Here is a 26,493-nt window from a genome sequence, read left to right as displayed (position 1 = left end):
AGAAGCAAGGATTGTTACATAAATTAGGTCACAGTTGTTGTTGTATTGTTTACATATTTGGTAATATTTGACCGTTATGGTAAAAGATAGGTCTATTTTGTTTTTTGTGTTCCAAATATTAACTAATTGATGATTCAAAAACTTCGACGTCTTTAAATTTAATGTTATATAATTCCTGTCTTTGGCATTATTCCAAATATTAGTGCAATCTGTAACAATATTATAAGTTCTTAAGTAATATGAAGCTAGTAAATATCTATGTATAAAGCCATTACTTAGTGAGATGGCGTTTACTAACTAATATATTCTATTTAACTTTTATTTATTCATCAAATAAATCAATACTTCATATCTTCGTTGAAAAATATAATTTATCGATCGCTTCATTTAAAAAAATATTCAGTGAAATATAAAATGTTTAACTGAAAATGTCTTGGCTTGCTTCCCTTTATATCCTTGTGATTTACGTTTCAGAAATGATACACGTTTTGAATATTTGGTAATATAAATATATAATCGTTGTATATACTTACTCAGTGTACTTTTAATCATAGAATATTTAGAACATAAGGACGAACACTTAAATTTATCCGATAACCCTTGAAAGTAGGCTAACAAGACGTTTTCGGAAAATGAGTTAGCCTTTTTGTTAATTTTTCAAGTCATAAAGTCTTGGTAACATTGTCGTACGCTTTTCTTGATTTTTCTGGCAAAAGACTATTCGTAGCTGTTTCTAGAATGTCAGGTGGAATTAAATTTTCATCAGTAGCCTCGGTGTTGCTTGACATTTTTGCTACTAAAGTTTTATTCAACAAAATATTACTCAAATTCGTATTCGTACGAAATAGCGCCAAAATCGGAAAAGCCTGTTATTGGTCTATTAAATTTTAAATTAAATTAAAACCTCCTTGGTCAGGACACATTGTACTTTAATAATTAAAAAAATGTTTTAAACCATTGTTTTGTTAGGAGAATAATGCTTTAATTTAAATTTCTTAAATAAGTATGTAAATAAAATATACCATTAAGTCTGTATTTCATTTAATAACTAGAATATTACCGAATGAGATAGATATATTTATTTCCGGTAAGGTTGATTTCAGTTAAGGCAATAATATCGTGTAAATTAATACGCGTACAGTGCATTGTCTTTTTTTCTAATACACATTTTTGATGAATTCATGCATTCGTTTCATTGATAAATATTTACGGCTAGGTTTCGCCGGGTTCAAACTTAGAATCACTGGGTTATATGCATTTACGACGGCCAGATAAATGAAGCGGTTTTGATAACATGAAGAACGTTAACCCCGAAGGCATAGTCGTACTAGTAAGCAATTATCATACATTGCATATTAATTGGCCTTCAGAGTTGAATAAATAAAACACTCAAATATATAATCATTTTTATAAAGCAACAAAAGGACAAACTTCAGCCGTTACTGCTGTAACTTAAACACTACCCTTATTCATAAAACTGAAGCACTGTTCTGTGACAGACATCTGTCAAAAGGTGACTAATTTTGGTTTTTAAATAATTTAAAAGAGGTTTTAAGGAGGCACAGAGGAGATAAAACTGGGAATGTACAGAAACAATATGCACACATTTTGAATATAAAAATAACACAATGAGTATTGACACGAAAACGTCACGGGTATAACATGTTCTTAATCTTAAACAATAAAATTCTATCCTCGCATTAAATAACAAAAAGAGTATGCAAACGGTGCATACTAAATACTTTTAGTATTTAAGAATATAAACGCAAATAAAGTTAACTGCCATAAGTTTATATCACAATTAGATAACGCAGTCAGTCAGATATCAAATGGTTCTTTATATACTCTAAATCTAAAAGTTACTTATGTATGAAACGAATCTTATATACAAATGCTTCGCATCTAAATGTTAATTTAAGGCTCGACAGGAGCACCATCAGTTTGTGCCTTTTCAGGAGATTCTTGCTTTTTATTGCATTCTTCCTTCGCCTCTTGCTCTAAAGTTTTTTCATTAAATTCCTTTGACGTTTCGCTGACGTTTAAACCGTTTGTATCTTTATCTTTGGAAATATCATTCGTTTTGTCGGTAACAATGTCCTCGTTAGAAATCGTTTCCGGTATAGTATCCGTTTCAGGAAACTCATTTACTTTGTCAATTTCAACACTGTTTTCAATTACAGTTTTTGCACTATCCATACTTTCATCTAAATCTGCTCGAGGTGACCCAGAATCACCTGCCTCGTCAGTTTCTTCGGCCGCCGGTGTAACGGGTAATTTGATTTTGTTCTCGCAAAAAAGTAAAGATACGACATCTTCGCCATTAAGTAGTAACTTCACTAAGGACGGTTCGGTAGTACTATCTAGAAACTCGATTTGGAATGTCGCTAGATCGACGACGTAGTCTTCTAGTTTTGCTTTGGCGGTTTCGTCCGTCGCCGACTCGTCGGTGAGACCGGCTAAGCGACAGCTTTTAGCGAGTGGCTCAATCGTCGTTAAATCTTCAGGCAGCTGCCGGAAATCGTCGCACTTAGACTTATTTCCATAATCGATAAACTGCACGTGGTAGCCGACGTCGCAAAACTCGAGAATTTTTGCTCGATACCATTTCGCATCTTCCACCCAGAAAGCGGCGCAAACTGTTCCAACTTTTAACTCGGGAGCGGCTTCGAAAGTCGCTCCGTCGTCTAAGCTCTCCGTCACTTTGTCCAGTTTAGTTCCAGAGTCGTCCAACTGCACGTAGAATTCGTTTAACGTATTCACATAGCAAATCTTCCCGTTACTGTGCAAGTCCTGTCCGACAGGAGACGGCCTCTCCGGTTGCTCTTCACAGAGGCCGACCAATTCTTCGGTGACCGATTTTCCTTCCAAAAACAATTCTATAATAGATATGTCTCCCGACGCTATGAATTGCACGTTGAAAATGGTAGCGCCCTCTGCCGCCAATTCATTGAACTTAATCTCCGATCGCCGCGACCAGGACTTGATTTCTCTCGGCTTCTGTAAGGCGCATTTTCTCGATAGCGCCGGTCTGGTTTTGAGATCATCGGGAAGACTGCGCAACTCGTTCGCCATGGAGGCATTCCCATAATCCATAAAGAGCACTTCGGTGCCTTCCGAGCCGTCCACTATGACTTGGGCCCTGTACCACGCTCCATCCTCCGGGTACTTAGCGGCGCACAAGAGGCCCTCCTCTTTAGATTCGAGTGGCGGGAAGTTCTCCGCGTCCACCATTGCGGCTTCCATCGCTTGCAACTCTGGGGTGGCGGTCTCCAACTGGATCCAGAACTCGGAAGGGGAGTTGACGTGACTGGCGAAGCAAGACGGGAGATCGCCGCACTCCGTCTGCTCCGATCGCGTCGCGTGGCCGTCGGAGACTAGTTTATCCGTGATGTTCTGGCCGTTGACGAAAATATCGACGTATGTGGTGACGTCTTTGAGAACGATCAGCGCGTCAACCGGCAGCGACAAATCGCCGACGAGTCGAGTGAAGCGGTCCGAAGACGGCTCCGACCATTGGCCGGTTCCCGTGGGGACGGCGTTGACACTCGATTTGATGGCGAATCGCTCGATCGCCTTCAACTGTTCCGGTATAACTTTAATGAGGCCGGGTTGGTTATCGAGAACGTCCGTGTTTCCATAGTCGACGAACCTCACAGTGGTGATGTCGGAATCCGAGTCGAGTATTTCGGCTCGGTACCATTGGTCATCAGCGGAATATTTCGCCACGCACAATGTGCCGATTTCTCTACTCTCGATTTCGGGGTAGCTTTCGATATTGGCCTGCAGTTCCGCCTGGATTTCTTCAATTTTGTCGACTTTGTCTGCCATTTGAAGCCAGAAGTGGCCAGGGCTGTCGATATGACTGATGTAAACTTGGGTGCATCCTTCTGGGGGGGAGACCGGTTGAACCGGTTCCTGGACGGGTTGCACTTCTTCGACCGGGGCCGTCTCCACTTGAGGCGCCGCTAGCTTTTCATTTATGAGTTTCAGGGATAAGTCGACCCCGTCGAGATTCAAATTGGCGAGCCAGCCGTCGGAGCCGAAAGCCAAAGTGACCTGTACTTCATTCTCGTTTGTCCACTCTTGGAATTTGGCGAGAGTGTCGTCTTGCACAGCCACGAGGCCCAGGCTCGCCACCAACGCCAGGCAACACGGCTCGTAGAACTCGGGATCCAGCTTCTTAATCAACTGTTTTTGAATAGTTTCGGAGTTGCCATAGTCGGTGAACTGCACTTTGGCCTCGGCTTCGGTCGCACTCAATACGTTCGCTCTGTACCAGTTGCCGTCTGTAGATTTTGCCACACATAAAGTGTCGGCTTCGAAACTTGTAAGAGATTCGGGAGTTCCTAAAACAGAGGATTTTTTGAACTAAAGAAATGCAGAATTACACTATATTCATAATTATTAGCTACCGATATCCCATATGTAAAGTAAAGTTTATTTTCAATTTAAACAAATAATCTATTATACAATAAGCCTAATAATGACGGGAACTTGAAATTTGATCAAGAATAAATATAAATTAAAATATATTTACTATTGAATTTGAGATATATATCTGGTTTTAGCAATTTGGGTAATTTCTCTGTATACTACGTATGTACATGTAATATACGCCCATTTGGACGGATGTGCGTTGTCCTGGCAAATACTGAATAAAAACAATCCCTTCATTCATAAAAACTAAATCAGTCTGATTGCACACGTCTTTTGTCTCTATCTGGCAAATGGTATTTATGCTGCGATGAAGAGACATAGGTTCAATCAAAACATATTCAATACTGTCACAGCCCATACCTTCTTCATAGAACTTGTAAAGCTGACCCAACAACTGGGCGATCTTGTCGGAATCCGACGACCGCTGCAGGTAAAACTCGTTCAGGTTCTCCAAATGAGAAACGAAGGCCATTCCAAAGTTGTAGTTAAACACAGCCCGAGTACATAGAGGTACTACTTCGTCGTATGCGCCTTCGTCGGGTTCGAAAATTTCTACCTTCTCACCTGTCTTCGGCTCGTATAGAGTTGATATGAGGCTGCAAAAGTGTTCTAAATATATAAATTGGTATAAAACATTTTGAAAGAAAAGAATTTTTTAACCGGATTAAAGCTATTTGGAGCACACACGAAAAAACATGACTTATGCGGCGCTCGCTCTGAGGCGTTCCATTTAAGGCTTGAAGTGCAAGCGAGAGCGCGGAACGAGCGACAAAGAGGCACAATCGGTTGTATTTATGCGTACAAATAAATGTAACTTGATCAATTCAATTGTGATTTCCATTTACCTCTTTCTCTATATCCATACAAAATATCTATCAAACAAATAAAATTATTTTTTTCTTTTCAAGAAGCAACCATTCCATCAGTATATTGTATGACGTCGTCACGATCAACTACCGTCAGTAAGTCGACTTTACAGACAACCGATTTAAAAAAAATGTAAATACGTTTTTCTTATCTCTCATTTTTTTTCTTTTTTATCATTGATTATTGTTATTTTATGTGTTTCTGTGTGTGTTTTGTTAGTAATAAATGATATGTATGTCTTTTTACAGAAATACTTTAATTCATCATTAAAAAATCATACCATATTCCATCAACATCATTGATATAAATAATGAACGTATTCCCAACGAGTCGAGCCTTGAGTTCCTCTAATGACATAAGTATTTTGGAGGCCGCTGTGTAGTTGTTGAGAGAACATTGCAGGGACTGGTAGTAATACACACTCAGCTCGGGTGGGAGGATCATTATCTGGAAATATTGTGGAAAATGATTATCCAATATAGGTGAAGAGTTCAGGAAGCCATATTTATCTAAACTAATGTAATAAAATTTTAAAAAAAATCGGCATCACGCCTCATCGAGTTGGTACTCGATGTAATTATCCAATATAAAAAAAACTGAAATACGGGAATATGTCTAATTCAATTGACATATAGGAATACTTCAAATCCAATTGAAATGGTCATATGTCAAATGTTGACATACGGGAGTCATAGATCGCACTTTGGAAAGATACTCAAAGTTGGATTCGAGTTCGCAATGCCAATTCTAATTCCTTTTATATTGACAACTGACACGTCATTATAACCACACAGTGATAATACTTGATACTTAATATGAAAAAAAAAATCTAATTGAAACCTTTGTAATCCTTACTATCCACTATATTGTTCTAGGAATTAAGAAGCTCTTTATTTTAACTGAGAACACACGTTTGAGGGGTAGTTCTATAAAACCGAGGACCACTCAATATAATACGAATTCCCTAAAGAACTTCCAAAACGAGTAGCAACTGACTGGAATAGGCTTCCGGAAACTTATCTCTTAATAACGGCTTCCTGATACCAACACACGTTTTCAGATATATTAAAAAAAACTTACATTATCCGCTGACGTCCTAATGGTTTTACCGTAATCTGGCAACACAGCCTCCACAGACGTACTATCTGACACATCGCCCAATATGGCCCTGTATATTTTTCCCTCGTGTCTAACAGTACAATGAATACCGTCCATTATTCTATCTGCAATGGGTGTAAGCTGGAAAAAATATATAGCAACCAACCATTTAATATCAATTACCTATTATAATGGGTAATACCTGAGACTGCCAGACTTTAAAGAAACTCTACAATATTATATAGAAAATAGAATTTTCTGGTATTTTTATTGGAATTTTTTATCCAAGACGGTTTAAGTGACAAGAATCACAAAATTCGTGGTCAAAGTTAAGTGTTTAGAGTAATCTAAAATCTTAACACTTAAAACAAAGTCGGGTTTGTTCGTACACTTATAACTAAAAAAAAAGACAAAAATTCCAATACTGTCCATGGATTTCGTAACTGTCAAAGATGATGAATGATGTCATTCCGTCGATACGGAATCTCTCCCCTCAAATTAAATAAGGTTATTAAATAATGGTTTGCAATCGACAACTATTACGATAATGGCGTATTGTCGATTTTAAATATATATATAGAAATGAAAAAGTATGGACATAGTTGCCAAATATTTGGTTGCATCATGAATGCAACCAAATATTTGGCAACTATTATGTCATGACATTCAGAATGAATTTCGTGTAAACTAAATAAAATATATCAAGCTTGACTAAGGCGGTACGTATTTCGCCGGCCAGCTAGTAATAAAAAATCAGTGGCGCCACATTTTTTGATCTGGGCCTCAGGTATTCTGATTCTATATCTGTCTCACAATCATTTGTTAATCTAATAGGCAAGCAGATCTTCCTTCTGTGCCACGCACGCCGTCGACTTTTTGTGTCAAAGGCGAGTCGGTTTCCTCACGAAGTCTTGCATCACCGTTCGAACGAATGCCAAATGCGCACATAGAGAGTCCATTCGACCTCAGGGATGAGAGTCGGAAGCTGAAGCCAGTGATATATGTAATGTGTACCTTACCTTGTTAGCATCAAAGTCCGCGATGGCACTCTCAACTAGGTCGGCCTTGTCCAAATCAAGCTGTACGTAAAATTTGTCGTACGACTCTACATGAGTCACACGACACAGTATCTGTTGACCCACGATTATCGTGAGATCTATCGCTTCGTCTGAAAAGATACCGCGGCGTAAATAATATAATACTGTGGCTCAGTTGATAACACAAATAACTATCGATAAAATTTAATAAGTATTTGTTTATATTATAAACATAACATAATATAATAATAATGAATCCCGGTTTTTTCAGTCTTTTCAAATGTTACATATGTTGTATGTTTATTACAGATTTTTTTTTGTTATCCTAGTATCCTAACTTCTTTAAGTACATCGATCACCACCACCATCAAACCATTCAGTGGGGAAGGCCTCCTCCAGTTTTCCAAATTTCTCTATCCATCTTTCTTTCTCCATTCGCTTCATGGTAATGATTCATTATCTTCTATGCAATTTTTTGAGCCGCTCTCTTCTCGCCGTGGTCCATTCCAAATGTCTATACAGTTGATATTTTATCTGTGCATCTTGCTATATGCCGCTTATATTAATATAAAATAAATAAGAATAGATTTTTGTATTCATTTTATACAATATGTCGTCAATCATCAATGTTTTAATTTTGTTGTGTCATATATGTTGATGTACATGCATGCTCTGCGATTTTCACACATATAAACACATAAATATAATATTTTTGTGTTCGTATGTATGTGTGTGATTAAATAATAATACCTCGTTTTGTTCGTTTTTATTAGTCATAATTACGTAGACTCGTAGAAGATTATCAATTTTAAACCATTTTTCAGACATAAGTGGAACAGATTAGCTGATAATTGGATCAGATTATGAAGACTTAAGAATAAGCTGTCGTTTTAACATTAATTTGTCGGCCAGGGTCGCGTGTGAATCGTGTCATATGATATATGTGGAAAATTATTATTTTAAATGAATTTAGTTGTGGTATTTTATTAATTAATTTAAGGAAATTGCCATTGAATCAGCAATAAAAGGTTTTTTTACTGTCTATATATATAAATGAAAATGAATCTCAAAATATATTGTTAAGCTCAAAACTCGAAGATGGACGATTCGCATATTTATTTGTGTAACTCAAAAACTTGATTTTGTTTTATTTAGCATAAGGAAATAATTTAGACGAAGAAAAGTTCGCTATTCACACTTATAGCTATTAAGCAATTACTACCAAGCAACCCCGACACTTTCAGTATAAAAAAATTAAACTCATTGGTGCTACAACCTTTTTTAGGTCTAGGCCTCAGATTTCTGTAACTGTTTCATGATCAAATTTCAATCTAATACGCAAGTAGGTGAGCAGTCTCCTGGGCCTGACACACGACGTCAACTTTTTGTGTCTAAGGCAAGCCGGTTTCCTCACGATAGTTTCCTTCGCCGTTCGAGCGAATGCTAAATGCACACCAAGACCGACAGTACATTGGTACTCAGCCCTGTATAATACTTACGTCAATATGTAAAAACCATACCATAGAAAAACACATACATACATACATACAAATTAAGAAACTTTAACGTACCTTTTAATGTAACAGACGACTGATGTTCAGATAACGTCGCGAGACCCTTTTCCACTAGAGAATCAGCAATACTAACGCCATTATTCCACAGAGACACTTTGTATTGCTCATCAACGAACTCTTGGAAGATGCACTGGTATCTCGGAGCGTTGAAACACAGATCTATCTCTGGATTCGCCTTCCATTCGCCATCATTAGGCGCCACGCCCACTAAGGAACAATGAACGGCCATTTTCGGAAGCTCCATCAACTCTCTGTCCAGCTGCCAGATGTCTTTAGCGTCGACCAGCTGCTTGTTCCCGAAATCGACGTACCGAACGATAAATTTCGAGAACGGCTGGACACCGACCACGGTGGCTCTATAGAGGACGCCGTCGGTGGGATAACGAGCCAAAACTGACGCTCCAACGGGGACATCTCCAGTGTAAGACTTCACACCTTTGTACAGCTGCGGTATTTTGTGCATCATCTTGAGGAATTTCGCTTGCAAAGACAGGATTTGGGTATAGAAGTTTTCGGGTGATATAATCCACGTCACGGAGACCTCTTGTTGTGAACCGATCTCTACGGACGGCTCAGTGAATGGCGTGTCTAGAGACACTGGGTCGGTCAATTCCTTGAAGGTAAAACTACGGTTCTTCGAGGGCACGCGGCCAGTGCGATCATCGTTGTACGACCTCTTTTCAAATCGCTTATCATCGAAGCCAAAAGATCTATCAGACCGATCCGCCCTATCTCTAGGATTGAAATTACTTCTACCCCCGTATCGATCTCCTCTATTTTCTCTATCACCCCTTTCACCTCTGCCCCCTCTATCCCCTCTTTCACCTCTGTCTCCTCTATCACCCCTTTCACCTCTATCTCCTCTATCCGCCCTTTCACCTCTATCTCCCCTTTCACTTCTATCGCCCCTATCCCCTCTTTCACCCCTTAAATCCCGATCTCCTCTGTCTTTAAACTCCCTCTTTTGATGCCAATTTTCCTTCTTGTCCCCCCAATTGTCACGTCTGTCTCCTCGGTTCTCTCTTCTGTCAAACTTTTGAAACCTATTGCGTTCTTCGGGCTTATTCTCGTCATCTTGTTGATTGAATCTCTCACTGCAAAAAATAACATTCAATAAGCTAGTAACAAATAGCGTGGGTTAAGATTACAATTTAGGTTATTGTGGATTATATGGATGAGTTAAATGCATTACTTTATTAGGAAGTAGTCGTTATTAAGCAACTCGAAATAGTTAACTTTAGTGTGATTAAGGTAAGCCAGGATCTAAGGAAAGTTCTGAGAATTATATCGACTTTTTACCTGGTTTTTAATGTTTCAACAGCTACACTTAGAGTCATTGATTAGAAACTAACTGTCCACAAAGCTGTGAGACAGTTATTTCTTACTTTTGTTAATATCAGCTGCTATTTAGTCATTAAATTTCGTAGTTAGCTGGTATGTTAGATATAATCATCTCATCACTCTTTAACTAAAACCTATTTTTGTATCAAATTGTGTTTATGCATTACGTGTGTGATAAAAGACAGGCTTTAGTTAAAACGATGCAATAAAACTAATTAATTATAATTGAATGCTGACGAAACTGAAAGCAACAATTTTACAAATGAAACATATATCATACAGTGAAACCAAGTTGCAGTGAAATTCGCTAAAGGAATAAATGGAAACGTTGATAATTATACAAAAATGTAGCGTTCGATGTTCGTCAGCCAAGCGTGTCGGCAAACAAATGGGGACGAGTGATTTCGGCCAATACGTTTTACAATACTGATAATTACAATTATATTAAGTAAGGATTCAATTCCAATCAATTCGGATTAGCCAAAAAGTTAAAGAAATTCTTTACATATGTTTTATTATCGACAAATACATATAACGTTTAATCAAGATATATATCAAGATTTGATGAATACTTTAAGTATTTTAAAACCAAACATGAACGTGATATGACGAAAAGCTGAAGAAAAGTGAAATTGTTTATCTCACTGTTACAGAAGTCTGGACCGATTCCTGGAAACTCATTCACCGGTTTTCAATGTAGCGTACATTATCTATCTAACATTTTTAAATATATAAATATTGAAGGCGTGTGGTAATTATACGACAACTGCTCTTAAACGTGATCTGATGTTAAAGAAATTATTTGTTTTTTTTTAAATATATTACAGAAGGCAAACGGGCAGGGGTCTCACCTGATGTTATTGTGTGTGTGATGTGTGACTGGACACTCAACGCCAGAGGGCTCGTGAGTGCGTTGCCGGCCTTTTAAAAATTGGTACGCGCTCTTCTCCTAAGTCGAATTGGTTCGACGACGACGGTGTTCAAGTGTATCGAGAGGGATTTACAATTAGATAATTTTTCTTCGACATGTGTTCCACTATTAGTCAATACATTTATTTAAAAAATTACATAAAATTGTGTTGTTCTTCTAAAATTGACTCAGTTTAAACCTAGAATATCATCAAATTCTTGAAAAGAATTGGAACATTTTCTGAAAGTTTCTGAAACTGCATTCATAATTATGTTCAATTGAAGCGTAACAACACACATCATTAGCTATCAAAGTACATATTCCAATTCACCGAACTCAGATATTGTAATTGAAATTACGCGTTCATCTATTATACGCAGAATAAAAAAACAGGACAACACTTATCCCTGATATGTGCGCATTTAACTCGCTCGTAATGAAAAAAATCGTGAGAAAACCGTCGTGCCTACCTAACATACAGAAAACCTAGAAAAGGTTGTCTAGTATGGTTTTCTTTAATCAGCATATGATATTGTCAAACTCTTGGTACTAATTAGCTATACACAATACAGACTAGACAATTTTTTTAAAATCTTTACACAAATATCATAGAATAGAAATATAGGGTTTAATCAACATATAACTTTTACCATTACTTGAAGTATATTTAAATTAAAGAAAAATGGACGCGATTGATGAAAACAACTCGTTATAGGGTTGGTGTGATAAAGGGTATAGCAGGGAAGGATGAGAAAATAGTGGCGAGGATAAGACACAAGTAGAGGGATTTGGTGGAGGCCTTCACTCCGTCAGAGGTCGTGTACGTTAAACATAATGACATGGACTTAATGTAATCCTGGTTATATAGGAACAAGAATAAAGGAATTTTTTATCGTTCTTAATTAGCTACTGAAGGTTCCTTATAAAAATTATACATTAAACATGGAGAAACGTGCCCCGATAAGAATCCTTCTATGTTTTGATCGAAGCGGAATATTGCGTGATAAAATTTTATTTTCTATTAATAAACTCTATTATAGATATCTCTATTAACAGTACACGCAATATTCAACCCTATTTGGTCTATAGGTTTAAATATATGCTCTGATATGATTAAAAAACTTATAAAAATAAATAAAACAGTGGCCACAACATTTTTAGTACTGAGCCTCAGATTTCTGTATGTTTCACGATCATTGTCAATCTAATAAGAAAGTAGGTGCCTAGCCTCATGTGCCTGATACACGTCGTCGACTTTTTGGGTCTTAGGCAAGCCGGTTTCCCTATAATGTTTTTCTTCAGCGTTCGAACGAAATTTAAATGCGCACATAGAAAGAAAGGCCATTGGTACAAGCCGGGGATCAAACCTACGACCTCAGGGATGAGAGTCGCACGTGGAAGCCAAAAAACTTTAAATAAACATCAGGAACGTCGATCATGTAAAAACTATTCCGATATAACAAAAGTTAACTTAGTTATAAATAATATTATTTACAAAAAATAATTTAAAAGTCCAACTAACGTTGTAGAGAAACAAAGGAGTATACATTTTTTTTAAAACATAAAACCTTCGTAGTTAAAGAAAAACTATGGAGCCAAAAATCATAATGCGGGTAGAACATTAACAGTGCAACATGAACCGTGTAAGTAAAGCGAAGCGGTCTTTTAGACAACAAGATCCTTCTAGCATATAAAAGAAGATTGCCCATACTTGTATATAACTAATAAAAAAACATTTTGTTATGGTTCCTTATTGATAAACGTTTAGTTTGGCTTAATTTGCAACTAGTGTGTATGGGAGCGTTCAAGTATTACGTCACGCAACTTTTGGAGATTCTTGACATGAAACGTGCCGTCACGTTTTCTGTATCCAATAGTAAAACGTTTCGTGACCACCCCCAGTGACTTTACCAAAAACTTACCATTGTGTGGTGTAAGGTCTTGGATAGTGGATTATTTTTTTAACAATAACGCGTCGCCCCGCATCGTAACGTTTTACAGGAGGAGCGCCCCCCCCCAAATTCGTTACGTAATACTCGAACGCTCCCTATGCTAGACATATTATAAAACATTACAACTTCGAGCGTAGGGCAATGTCCTTTCCAAAGTGATAGGTGTTGATACAGAAACTTGGTGATAAACACAAAAGGACAAGGCTTTTGCAAGGCTTCTGTACCGTTTTAGTCTGTCCTGAACATTTTTATGCGCTTGCGCCACTTCTGTCGCTTGCCGCAACCGTCGACCGACACTCGACTCCTTTTTGGGCCCTTTTTGTCTCTCGTCTGGCCGAGACTTTCTTCTGTTAATACCGCACGTAAAGCAAATATTTAAAAATACAGTATACATAAATAAATCGCTATCATCCATTATATTATACATAGAATACTTGAACATTAATATATTGAATATATATATATATATATATATAATATAATTTTTCTTCTGTTAATACCGCACGTAAAGCAAATATTTAAAAATACAGTATACATAAATAAATCGCTATCATCCATTATATTATACATAGAATACTTGAACATTAATATATTGAATATATATATATATATATATGAACTTTTCGCTTGCCCCCGAGAACAAAGTCGTAAAAGCGAAATCTATTTTGCTCAAGAAAAAAAAAGAAGGTTATGCTTATTATAAGGATAATAATAATAAAAAAAATTAAATGTAATACGAGGCACCGGGCAGCAGGTTCACCTGGTGTTAAATGATACGGCAACGTCTTTTTCAAACTCAAACTCAAAATATGTTTAACGTATCGGTAAACAAGTACACTTATGAACGTCAAAAAGAAGTTAAATTAATTGTAAATTTACATTTAGGGGTAAGAAGAACTGGCAAGAAAGAACCTTCTTCAAGAGGAACCTTAGTTGAACTGGTGTGGAAAATTACATATACTACAAAGTAACAAATGAAAGCTTATTTTTTTGACGATTTGACATAGAGCCTTGGTAAACCAGAGATATATTCTCTTTATTAGTTTTTCAACTGTCAAATTAACCTTTACGATTATTTGGTAGAATTACAATCTAAACGAAAACTATATTTATGGTTATTGAGATATATTTCAGAAAATTAAAATTCTGTAAACGATAATTTCTTTAGAGAACGATGTCATGTTTTTATGGTAATTTTTTTTCCTAAAATTCTGAAAAATGTACAATTATAGTACATCACCCAAGGAAGGCAACAGTAAATACATTAAAGCAGTCAGTAATAGTGATTTACGACTATGTTCCCCGGGGCAAGCGTTTTGTTCAACATATTGTAAAAATGACGTACTTATCTCTATGGTTCTCCCTGTTCTGTCTGAGCGGCGGCGACTGAACTGACGGAGTGGATGAGTCTTCCCAACTCTCTTCCGTTGATGCTGGCTGCGGGGAGAACTGGTTTTCACGTCTACCACCGCGTCTGACATAAATACAGAATGAATTTAGATAGACTTATTACGTACATTAAAACATTTTTAAAGCATGGATATTACACCAAGATCAGCGATCCGTGACCCACATGAAGTTCCCGCCGCTTCACATAATTCTTGTAGAAATTAGGATATAATTTTGAATGAGTTCTAAGAGTAAATGTATTTTCTTTCAAAGTTATTTTAAAAGTATTTTAGTGTATTACCTAACTTATGCATACGTAACGAGGACCAAACAATTAGGTCTAGGCCTCAGTTTTGTCAATCTTTAGTGATCATTTGTTTTTTCTAATAGGGAAAAGCTTACACAGCCTTCTGAGCCTGTCACACGCCGTCAAATTGGTCCTAGGCCTTCTGAAGGTTTCCTCACAATAATTTCCTTCATCGTAACAGTGTTAAATGCGCACATAGACAGAAAGTCCATTGGTGCACAGCCGGGATTCGTGCTTACGACCTCAAGGATGAGATTCGCACGAAGCCACTAGACCAACACTGCTCTTATAGAAATAAAGACCTTCCAATTCACAACAATTATCAAATAGTGATCTCTGCTTACCTATCACCTCTGTCGGGCTTAGAAAGTTTATCGCCAAAGCGTCCAGAACCGTACCTGTCAAAGCCATCCTTCTGGTCTCTAAAAAAAATTTTAACACTCAATTCTCACTTACACGGTATTATATTATATTATAATTATTACCTGTTACGACGTCTAAACATGTTACGAACGTCTTAAATTCAGTCGAATCTCAATTCGACTGAATTAAAGACAGTTCAATGACCCGTAGAGATATTAAGAATTAGAGCAACCGGCAGGGCTCAAAATTTGCTACAAGACGCGCAGACAATGTGTACATTAATTAATTTAAATTACAGTTATTTAATTTGTATGATTTTCAACTGTTTTGTTTCACTTCTAATTTTTTTCCTACGACTTACAAAATAAAGAATGGCTGTATAAGGGATGAATTACATTCATTTTGGTATTGAAAACATCGCAGAATACATAAATATCAACAGTAGCAACAAATCAACCAACAGAGGTCTACTAATTTATTTAATTATAAAAACCCTATTGCTGCAATACCATCCTTATTATTAATAACTTAGGTAGCGTTCAAGTATTACGTCACGCAATTTTTGAAGATTCTTGACCCCCCCCCCATGAAACGCGCCGTAACGTTTCCTGACCAACTCCAGTGACTCTTTAAACCTAAAACTTACCATTATGTGGTGTAAAGTACTGGAAATGGAAAATAATATTAACAATAACGCGTAATTCAATCCCCGTCCCGCATCGTAACGCTTTACAAAAGGACCCCCTCTCCCAAAATTCATTACGTAATACTTGAACGCTCCCTTATTACTCGTTGATATAGAAAGTCTCTATTCTACTTTCACCTCGCAAAACATTGCAATTATATATCATTAAATTCATTAATACGTATTGTTAAAACCGTAACATGGCACCTCGTATTAAATACTTCATAATAATATTTATTCCTCCTAGTTGATTCTAGGATTTAATAGGAAATATCGTTTTAAAAATAACAAGTTTATAGTTATAAATTTGAACTGTTTCTAATGATAATATACGTAATAATTGTCTGAAAGACTGCTCTATGGCGTAATAGCTCTATGGACATGACTCAAAGCAATAATTTTTTGCTGTTCGTGAAAAAGTTAACTGAATTCGCTTACGCGCGTAAAGTATGACTAGCTATGCGCTATTTTTAATTGCAAATCGGCCTGATATCGTGCAGTATATCGTCTATAACGTTATTGTCTTGGTTACTTTCAAATAAACATTTTAGTTTCTTCTAAAATAATTATTTTGCCCTTTTTTATTTCAAAATTTAATGGGACAAATACATTTCTTAGTATTTTATTTATTTTTATTTGAGTAAAGATCTGAATTTCGTATTACCAAAATAGGCACAATGAAGAAAAACAAACGTTGAGTCTGTCCTTTCAAATCGATTTAGCTGTTACAGCTCGAAGGCGAACAAAATCATGTATAATCATATAATATGTTTTTCATTAATTTTTATATAAAATAAGTACGAACCTCCCTCTAAAGCTGCTACCTCGCTGTCCAAACTCTTCATCGCCATCTCGTTTCCTTTCTTCCTTGAAACTCTTTTCCCTTCGAAAACTCTTCTTACGTCCATCATCAGGCACGCTGCCTTCTGGCGAACTGAACTCTGGAGCTTCTTTGCGTATCAGAGGCGACACCTTCTGTATTAATAAGTCTACATATATTCTACCAGTTAGTTAGTAATACAAAAATTAAAATTTGGTTCAAATGAATTCAAGAAACAATCCTTTTATAATTAATTTAATATTTATCATATAGGTAGCATAATATATATTGTTACAAAGACGGGTCGACTGCAATGTTTCTAGATTTTTCCGCTACTTAGAGAGGAGAGGGTCAATCACATATTAGAAATTTTTAATTTCCAAAATGTTACCCTAGTTTTCAGGACGCTGAAACATTTTTTCAGTCAGTTTCAGTCATGTGTAGTCGAGTGGCGCAGTTTTCAGGAGACCCGTTTTCAGGCCTAGTTATACCCCTTTGATGGGGTTTGGTTTGGATCTATGTTTCTACGGTTCCCAGCACGACATGCTTGCGTTAGCATGGTAGCATAGGTGCAAACCCACCCTACCACATCCTTCTAATGGGTAGGGAGGCGTGGTCTTGGGGGTAGCGCAGGTCGCTGTGATCCCCAAGGCAAGTTTGGTGGACTAACCTTCCCGAGGTTGCCAACCCTGTTTTTGGTCTAATACCCTATGTATTAGACGTAACTAAAACCACCAAGCGAACTTTTGCAGGGATGTAGAGGTCATGTCCTTGCGAGTTCATCATCCAAAATAAAAGGACGGTGGACAGTAAATGACCTCCCGCGTGTTTGTGCCGTGCGCGGGGACCCGTACGGGGGGATGAAGGAGTCCTGGAGGTTGAGTGGAGTAGTGCGCCGGTACAGTTGTGCGCTGCACACAACACACCTCTTTGGTCTGGATTTCCCCTCACACGGGAGGCCGTGGATTAGCTGACCACGGTCAACCGGCTGTGGTATCCTGTAAGAGGGCTACCAAGCGAGAGTCGGGTTGTGGGGGGGGGGCCGTCGGCGTGGCACGGGACTCGGGGTGAGTTTGCGTCATCGTCTCGGGATGCGAACAGCTCCGTACTCTCTTGCGGCGTGCGGAAGCGCCAAACCGGGATGCACCCTTAACCGTGCCCACTCCAATGGTAGCTCATACACCACCGCACAAGGATGCGTCCACTGTTGCGGCCAGGCTGACTGCGTCGGTCGAGCAGAAGATAGCAACTCCGAAGGATGATACAGCAATGTCTGCGTCCGCATCGAAGCAAGATCGATGCGGAAGACCGAGGCTGCGACGGTGAGCACGTCCAGTGCACAAACCTCGACCATGGACATGTCGGCCCTGAAATCAGCGATTCAGGAATCGACTCCCAGAATGGTCCTAAGCTCCTCAAAAAGGCAACGGCTCAGGAAGGCCAAAATAGCGTCGGAACAGCAACAGCTGATTACCGGCTCTCAGAGGCTACCTGAGAATCCTGGAACTGCCCCCGCGGTCACCACAACTGCAGGAGGCAGGAAAAGGGCACCGAAGCCGACTAGGTCCTCTGCCGCGCTCAAGCCTATTGGCTCTAAGTGCGGTAAGGAACCTAGAGGGGGTTACCAAACCAAAAACCCAAAATCAACCAAACAACAAACAAAGGGCCAGAAACGCGATCGGCCGGAGGAAACCGTGACACCGACTGGGGAGAGTAAAAGGGTTAAACCCAACAAAGCCAGGGACCTCGGCCAGTTACGCGGATGCGGCAGCATCTAGGGTTAGCAACTGAACCCAACGACATCAGATTCCGGAGTAGAGCCCACTTCTCAGATGGTGTCCTCAAAACTTGGTGCGAGGATACCTACACACTGGGATGGCTTACCGGAGCATGCGATGTCATCAACAATCCGATACCGGACACCAAACTGGTGGTCAAAACATCAGATCTTGGACCCTGACTCACGAACGTAGAACACAGGACCCGACAGGCGTATCTCTGTTCCTTCGTGTTCCGGAGTATGAGATCTCAAAGATCAAAGCACACGAACGCCGCATCTACTATCTGATCTGGGGAACATCTATATCCGAATTCTGGAAAAGGATGAACCCTCAGAGGTAGCTGCCGCCACAGTAACCACTGCCAGTACATCGGGGACGGGATTCTCGGGGCCAAAGCCGCCCTCGTCAACGACGGAGGTAGCCGCGGTCGCCGAGGCAAACGTCCCCATGGAGACAGTTCAACAACCATCCTCACCGGTGCAACTAACCTCGGATGACGAGTTCTTTCAGGAGACAGGGGGGAGTGAATTCAGCGACAGCTGTTTGCGCTCCTCCCCCTAACCGGACTGACCTTATCCAGACCAACCTCCAGCACAGCCAAACAGCGTCGGCTTCACTACGCAGACTGCTGGAGACCAACCCGAAGACCATTGCCGCGATCCAGGAGCCGTGGATCAGGAATGGCAAGATATGCGGCCTGGGTAACACCGGTGGTAAACTTTTGCTGGATACCTCCGTAACTAACCCAAGAACCTGCATTATCATACCTAAACATGTACCAGCATACCTAATTAACGAACTGTGTTCAAGGGACCTTACAACCATTAGGTTACCTAGGGACGCACATCCAGACATCGTCCTGGCGTCCGCCTACTTACCGGGTGACGAGGACGTGCCCACTCCAGAACTCGGCCTTCTGGCTGACTACTGTGAGAGGGAGAAACTGGAGCTTATAATCGCAGCAGACTCCAACGCGCACCACACGGTATGGGGTAAAAATACCAACGCTCGAGGTGAGAATATGCTTAACTTCATTCTTAGCAATAATCTTATCTTAGCAAACAGCGGCTCTGAACCAACCTTTATCAACGCACGCTCGCAAACCATAATCGATCTAACAATGGTGACCTCTGGTCTGTCAGATCACATACAGGACTGGCATGTCTCCAGAGAGCTATCATGCTCAGATCACAGGTGGATCCGCTTTGCAATCAAAGGGGAGCTACCTAAACCACAACCACGACGCATACCGCGGAGAACTGATTCAGTAAAATTTTACAGTATAATCGGCTCAGAGGTAAGCAAACTAACAATACCAACCACCATTGATGTAAAAGACATAGACAAACATGTAAATAACCTAACGTCCCTACTCCTGACCAGCTTTGAACGGTCGTGTCCCCTTACCATGCCTAGGTGGGGGAGTAGACATAACTGGTGGTGCCCCGAACTGGAGAGACACCGAAAGAAGGTCAGGAAGCTGTTCAATAGAGCAGGTAATACTCGTTTACCTGCCGACTGGGACAAGTACACAATCGCGAGAAGAAGATTCAAAAAACTTTTACGTGCTAGGAAGCAAGAGTGCTGGAGACACTTCTGCACCAGCATTGAAAGCAACAACCAGGCAACCAGAGTGAAATCATGCCTCTCTAGTGAGCCTTATCACTCGATCGGTTGTCTTAAAAAACCTGATAAATCATTTACAAAAACCGATGCAGAAACATGTGAACTACTGATGGAAACACACTTTCCAGGCTGCATAATTGCCAACGACCAGGCATGGCAACCCTATTCAGAAAGAGCCACCACCGACTCAGACTGGAATGTAGCTCACAAAATAATCACAAATGAAAAAGTAACATGGGCAATCAACTCCTTCCTACCATTCAAAGCGGCTGGCCTGGATGGCATCTTCCCAGGCCTACTAAGATGGAGTGGAAACCTTTTGGTGGACTATCTTGTCTCAATCTTCCGAGCATGTATAGCCCACCGCTACATACCTTTGAAATGGAGGGAAGTGAAAATAATATTCATCCCAAAACCAGGCAGAGAGGACTATACCCAGGCGAAATCCTTCAGACCCATAATCCTCACATCTTTCCTGTTAAAAACAATGTAGAGGCTTGGAGATCTGGAAATACGTAGCCAGGTATCGCTATCCAAATTCCTGCACCCAAATCAACATGCCTACAGCCCAGGCAAATCAACGGATTCATCACTCCACAACGTTGTGTGTCGCATTGGCGACTCCCTGAAGTTAAAACAGTCAACCCTTGGTGCATTTATTGACATCGAAGGCGCTTTTGACAAAACAAACTTCACGAGCATAACCAGAGCACTCGTTACATGTGGAGTATCACCAACCCTGATAGGGTGGATAAACAACATGCTAAAACAACGAGCTATACAGTTCACTGTTAATTCCACAACACGGGGCATTGTCAGCAGAGGCTGTCCACAAGGTGGTGTCCTATCGCCGCTACTGTGGAACCTCGTAGTTAACGAGCTCATCACAGAACTCAACGCTGGCAACCTTTACACAGTGGGTTATGCGGACGACATAGCTATCTTGATATCGGGGAGCTTTGAAAGTACCCTATGCGATCTCATGGGAAGGGCTTTCAAAGTAATTGAGAGATGGTGCAACAAGCACGAGCTATCTGTCAACCCATCAAAAACAGATTTAATACTCTTTACAAACCGGAGGGTTCTGGGACCACACAGGCTTCCAAAACTCTTCAACACACAACTCAAACTCAAAAATGAAATAAAGTACTTGGGTGTGATTCTGGACAGTAAACTGCTCTGGAACAAACACCTAGAACACAAACTGAGCAAAGCAACGATCGCCTTCTATCAATGCAAAAAGATGCTAGGCGTGAAATGGGGCTTATCGCCTAAAATAACATTATGGCTATACACAACCATAATCAGGCCAATGCTGACCTATGGAGCCCTGGTTTGGTGGCCAAGATCTGAACTTCAAACGGCGATCACGAAACTGGGACGCTTCCAAAGGCTTGCCTTGTCCGCTGCTAGCGGTTGTATGAGAACAACTCCGACCGCAGCAATGGAGATAGCCCTGCAAATCTTACCTCTGGACCTACACATACAGCAGGAGGCAGCACTAGCGGCCATCAGGCTTATGGTATTGGACCTATGGGGAAAAAACCACTACAGTTCACACACAGTGATTCTCAACAGGGCAATAGAGTACCAACCTCTTATAGCTGCGCCATGTGACAGAATCACTAATCAATTAATATTCAACAAGAAATATCTTATACAACTGAGAGAAGAAGAGCAGGATCAGTCGCCCCTGAATGAGCTACGTATATACACTGATGGTTCAAAAATAGGGTGTGGCTCAGGCGCTGGTACTTTCTCCTTTGATCTCAACATCAACGTACACCTACCTCTGGGCACACAAAACACAATCTTCCAATGTGAATGTGTCGCTCTAACCGAAGCAGCCAGAGCCGTACAGCGGATGGGAGTCAATGACTTTTACATTAAGCTCATATCGGACAGTGCATCCGTGCTGATGGCGCTCGGTAACGAAAACACAAACAGCAAATTAATACTGGAGTGTCACGAAGCACTGGAGGCAATAGCTCTAACAAATAGAGTTACCTTACAGTGGATTAAGGGACCCAGTGGCTCTCTCGGCAACGATGCAGCCGACGAGCTTGCGAGAAGAGGCTCTGGTATGATGCCTGCTGGCCCGCATCCGCTCCTCCCCTTGCCCTTCTCGCTAGTTCGAACCTGGATTCGCCAGAGATCCACTGTACTCCAGAATCAACGATGGTCGCGAAGTGTAGATTGCAAACCGTCCAAAATGGCTCTGAAACCTCGGTGAACCCGCAACTTACTAACCGACTTCTAAACCTGAACAGAACCAATCTCAAAACAATGATAGGGACAATCACGGGCCATTGTCTCCTTAACAAACATCTTTTCGTCCTAGGCGCAACAGACAGCCCCTTGTGCAGAGGCTGTTTCAGCGCAGAGGAATCAGTCACCCACGTAGTCCTGGAATGCGAGGCTGTGGCTAATCAACGTACAAAAATCCTCGGAACAGTGAGGTCGCTCCGCGAAGCCTGTGAAGTGCCCGGGAGACTTCTGTGCTTCTGGAAGGAGTTGGGCTGGCTAAATTAGCCAGGGCTTCTACGCACAACGGACCGACTACGCGTCTAAGTGCGGAAATTGAGTCCAGTCTACCTTGCCTTACCTTACCCCTTTGATGAAGGAATATTCTAGACCGAATTTTCTACGTGTGAGACAAGGGCGAAAGAGAGAGGGAAGCTTAGAACCTTCTCGAAGCTAGACTGAGCACTCTAGAACGCCGTACGACAAGGACGGATCAATGTGCGAAAGAGACAGAGTGCGGACGTTCTAGAATTGTGCAATCGCTACTCAGTTGCAAGCCTGCCTAGAGAGTTCTCGAATATTGTACAAGATTATTCCCAGGGATATATAAGCGAGCCGAAACGCGACCTTTAGTTTCGAATGCGATATCAAGAGATAAACACCGAAGCGATAAAGTGCTAATAAAGTGAATACAAGTGATACAGTACTGTGTGAAGTGTGCATAAGTGAAGTAATTAGTGATTGTTTTTGTGTGTTATAAGTGCATTTTTGCGAATAATTTGTGTTCATAAATTCCTCATTAATTTACCAAGAAATAAACCCTTGAATAAATCTACGGCATTTTCTATCCGATCCCCTAGCTAGTAACAATATCAATGAATCTTGAAATATTTGTGAATTACTGGACAGGTTAAAGAAAAAAAGCAAAACCAAGCCGAAATAATCGAATTTTCCAAAGCAATTCCTGTTTATTTTCAAAACATTAAAAATTCAAAAAGAATAATTAAATAACTTTTATATTTGACTTACCTCAACATTTCCAGTGCTTCGTGGTTGAGATAACTGGTTCATGCGCCTGGCAATATCCAAAGGTGGCGATACTGTATCATCAACCAATGTTACTAGCATTGTATCATGAGAATACATGCCAACCACATGAACCATCAATGTTTTTTCTAATGCCAACATCTCGAGTTGGTTTGATGTCTTGCTTTCTACAGCTTTGTCTTCATAGCCCTGTTTAAAAAAAATTAAGGATGAATATACAACAGTGACGTCAATAAAATTTTTTTAGATTCTTCACACCTGGGGCTGTACGAAAATCCCCCATGTTCCGCGATTTTTGTAGTTTTCGTGTTACAATTTTTTGTGTTTTTTTAATGTTTACTGCCAGCGAGGTTTCAAAAATTCATATCTTTTTTGTTGTTAGTATTTTGCAGTGAAATGATTGTCTTAAATGTTGTTCAAATAAAATAAAAATATATATTTTAAGGGTGAAATTACAATTAAGACTTAGTGACCATCCATGTGTCAAAATGTGATCAATCTCAATTATCAATAAATCTCAATCCATTTTGTTACTATAAATTTTAATATTTCTCAAGACAAGATTTACTTTCACTAGAATACAGAACAGTTAGAGAAAAATTAACTTTCTCCAGTGTTACATATACCTTTAAAAATATGGAAGTAAAACAAAATAGAACAAGATGAAAAAGTCAAAAGTACAATTATTTATTTATATAAATAATTGTACTTGAGGTGTTTATACACCTCTGAAAAATCAAGACTAAAAATAAATATATAAGTTTAACAATTTAAGTTCCAAAAACAATGTTTGAGTACTTACTTTTAGGGCACATTTCATGGCTTGGGCTGGTAACTGAATTAGGTCTGGTGTAATTGTCCTAATATCTGCTACAGCCACTTCCTGTTCATTCCCGTAATCAACATATGCAACAATTATTCTTTCTCCTTTGGTATCCCTAACCATTGCCCTGTACCAATTGGCGTCCTCAGGAAATCTTGCACAGCAAACAGACCCAATTGGCAAAGGTCCAGGTGTTGATGTATTTTCGCAGTGAATTTTGACTGCTTCCATTACAGCATTTAAGGTGTCTATATTGTCCGATAATTGAATGTAAAATTTAATACAGCTATCAACATAAGACACTAATACTGATTGTTTACTGTTCTGTGGTAACGCATCAAGCCACTTAAATTGTAACTTATCTTTCATGTTTGCCATCAACAAATCTAAGACATTCCTGTTATCCAAGTACAGTTCTCCATACTGAATTAGAGGTGGCCCTTCAGGTGCAACCACTCTCAATGTCATAAGCTTTCCATTTAAAAGCTGTTTAAATGCCTCATTTAAGTGTAGTCCTTTTTCCAACTTTTTTACACCAGACAAACAAAACCTCATAGCAAATACATTTGGTTTAACAAACTCTTCTGGTATATCAAATATATCATAGTATGATACCATCTCTGTATCACCAAAATCCACAAAGAATAGTTTACATTGTGATCCTGAAAGGTTCATAACTATAGCTCGACAAATTACTCTATCTCCAGACATTCTTCCCAGACAAACAGTACCAATCATAGGTGGCTCTGTTAGACTGCTATGTGGTCTCCTGTTTATGTCGTCCATCATTTCTTGTAGTTTATTAGCATCTACTGCTAGTTGCACAGCAAATAACTCTGGCCCTTCTTCAGCATATGATACAAAGACTTTATGTGTTGAGTTAATTTCAAGAAGTCTACTCTTGTATGTATTTGATTTTTTTGGCGATGGCGGACTTTTGGATAGAGACATAGGTGCAGATGTAGAAGAAACTGCTGCTGGGGCTGGAGAATAAGGTTGATGTGGTTGTCGAATGGGTGCTTTTAAATTTACAGTATTCCTCGAAGCTCGGTTAACTAGGAGTCTCTGAGCTACCATAGATGGAGGTGGAATTGTGGAATAGGAGACAGAAGTATTTTGTCGCATAGCTGTTGCAGGATTGGGAAAATTCTGATTAAGTAAAAATGGTACATGTTCAGGATAAGCTGGTGAATCATTCATTATTGTCGGAGACCAATTAGGAATAAGTGGATTCTCAGCTACCTGCAATAACAGAAATTCTTGTTTCTCTATAGGTAAAGCCATACCAAACTTGTTTGATACAAGATGACTTGATAAATCATTTCCTTTGAATTGAATTGATATAACAGGAATTGTTCGTGTAGTAGCATCAATAGTAGCTGGATATTCAGCATAGCAGAGTAGACTTTGTAATTTTAATAACAGAGAGTCATCCCAACGTCCAGACTCATGGATAAGGCGTGAAAGATAATAATCAGAGGCTTGTCCTGGTATTTGTAGTAACATTGGATCATACTTATTTAGATACCTAATGGTGCTGAGCGAAATAGTATCTTTATTACCATAGTCAATAAAATGCACTCCTACTAAACCGTTAGCAATGTTTTTAATGCTTATAATTTTAGCTCTATAATATATTCCATCCTTGTATTTCGCGGCACACACAACGCCCTCAGGTACCGGCGTTCCCGGTGGGACCGCTCCAATTCCACTTTCGAGGTTTTCAACAGCCAACTTAAGTAAACTTTCAATCATCAGTGACGATTGTTGGTCAAGTTGTCCGCTTATTTTGAGAAAAAAACCCTCTCCATCCACATGGGTAACAAAAAGACGAAAGGACCGCTGCACGTCTGGTGGCAAAGCCATTTTTTGTTGTTTATCTCAGGATTTTTAAAAGAGAAATACTAGTTAAAACACATTACGCGTGAATAAACTAAAGTTTGTATAAAACTAGGTTTGATAACGAAGAAATGTTAACACCAGTTACTAAATTATTAAGAATAATTCTGATCAATGATCACGATTCAAATTTGCTTTGAAGATTTTTAATATTTTCTACACTTTTAAAGAACTATAGAGACATATAGATAACAGAAGACTGAAGCACAAACTATACTAGACACTAGACAGTATAGTATAATACGTACACTGCACAGACTTATTACCCAGAGCAATACTAGTTTACGGTATTA

General features: G+C 39.3%; 1 protein-coding gene across 4 annotated transcripts; it reads right to left on the bottom strand.

The window, feature by feature from the left end:
• Positions 1-1,394: 1,394 nt before the first annotated feature.
• LOC123714891 (maternal protein tudor-like) lies at positions 1,395-26,488 on the bottom strand. Of its 4 annotated transcripts, none has more exons than XM_045669537.1 (12): positions 24,281-26,488; positions 23,461-23,667; positions 16,766-16,935; positions 15,311-15,334; positions 14,562-14,690; positions 13,441-13,563; positions 9,011-10,107; positions 7,422-7,570; positions 6,385-6,543; positions 5,585-5,751; positions 4,798-5,033; positions 1,395-4,346 (listed from the first exon to the last, which is right to left on the bottom strand). In XM_045669537.1, exons 1-12 carry the CDS (start codon positions 26,165-26,167, stop codon positions 1,915-1,917), a joined length of 6,780 nt encoding a protein of 2,259 aa, XP_045525493.1. In that variant the 5' UTR covers positions 26,168-26,488; the 3' UTR covers positions 1,395-1,914. The 4 variants fall into 4 exon arrangements, with proteins under 4 accessions (XP_045525493.1, XP_045525492.1, XP_045525491.1 ...); XM_045669536.1 differs by having other exon boundaries at positions 15,257-15,334; positions 16,766-16,932; XM_045669535.1 differs by having other exon boundaries at positions 15,257-15,334; positions 24,281-26,487.
• Between the last annotated feature and the right edge of the window lie 5 nt (positions 26,489-26,493).

Source organism: Pieris brassicae, chromosome 10 (genome assembly GCF_905147105.1).
Source record: "Pieris brassicae chromosome 10, ilPieBrab1.1, whole genome shotgun sequence".
In the NCBI taxonomy this organism is placed as follows: domain Eukaryota; kingdom Metazoa; phylum Arthropoda; class Insecta; order Lepidoptera; family Pieridae; genus Pieris; species Pieris brassicae.
The sequence above is the reverse complement of the archived record's forward strand: the minus strand, read 5'-3'. Positions and strand labels throughout refer to the sequence as shown.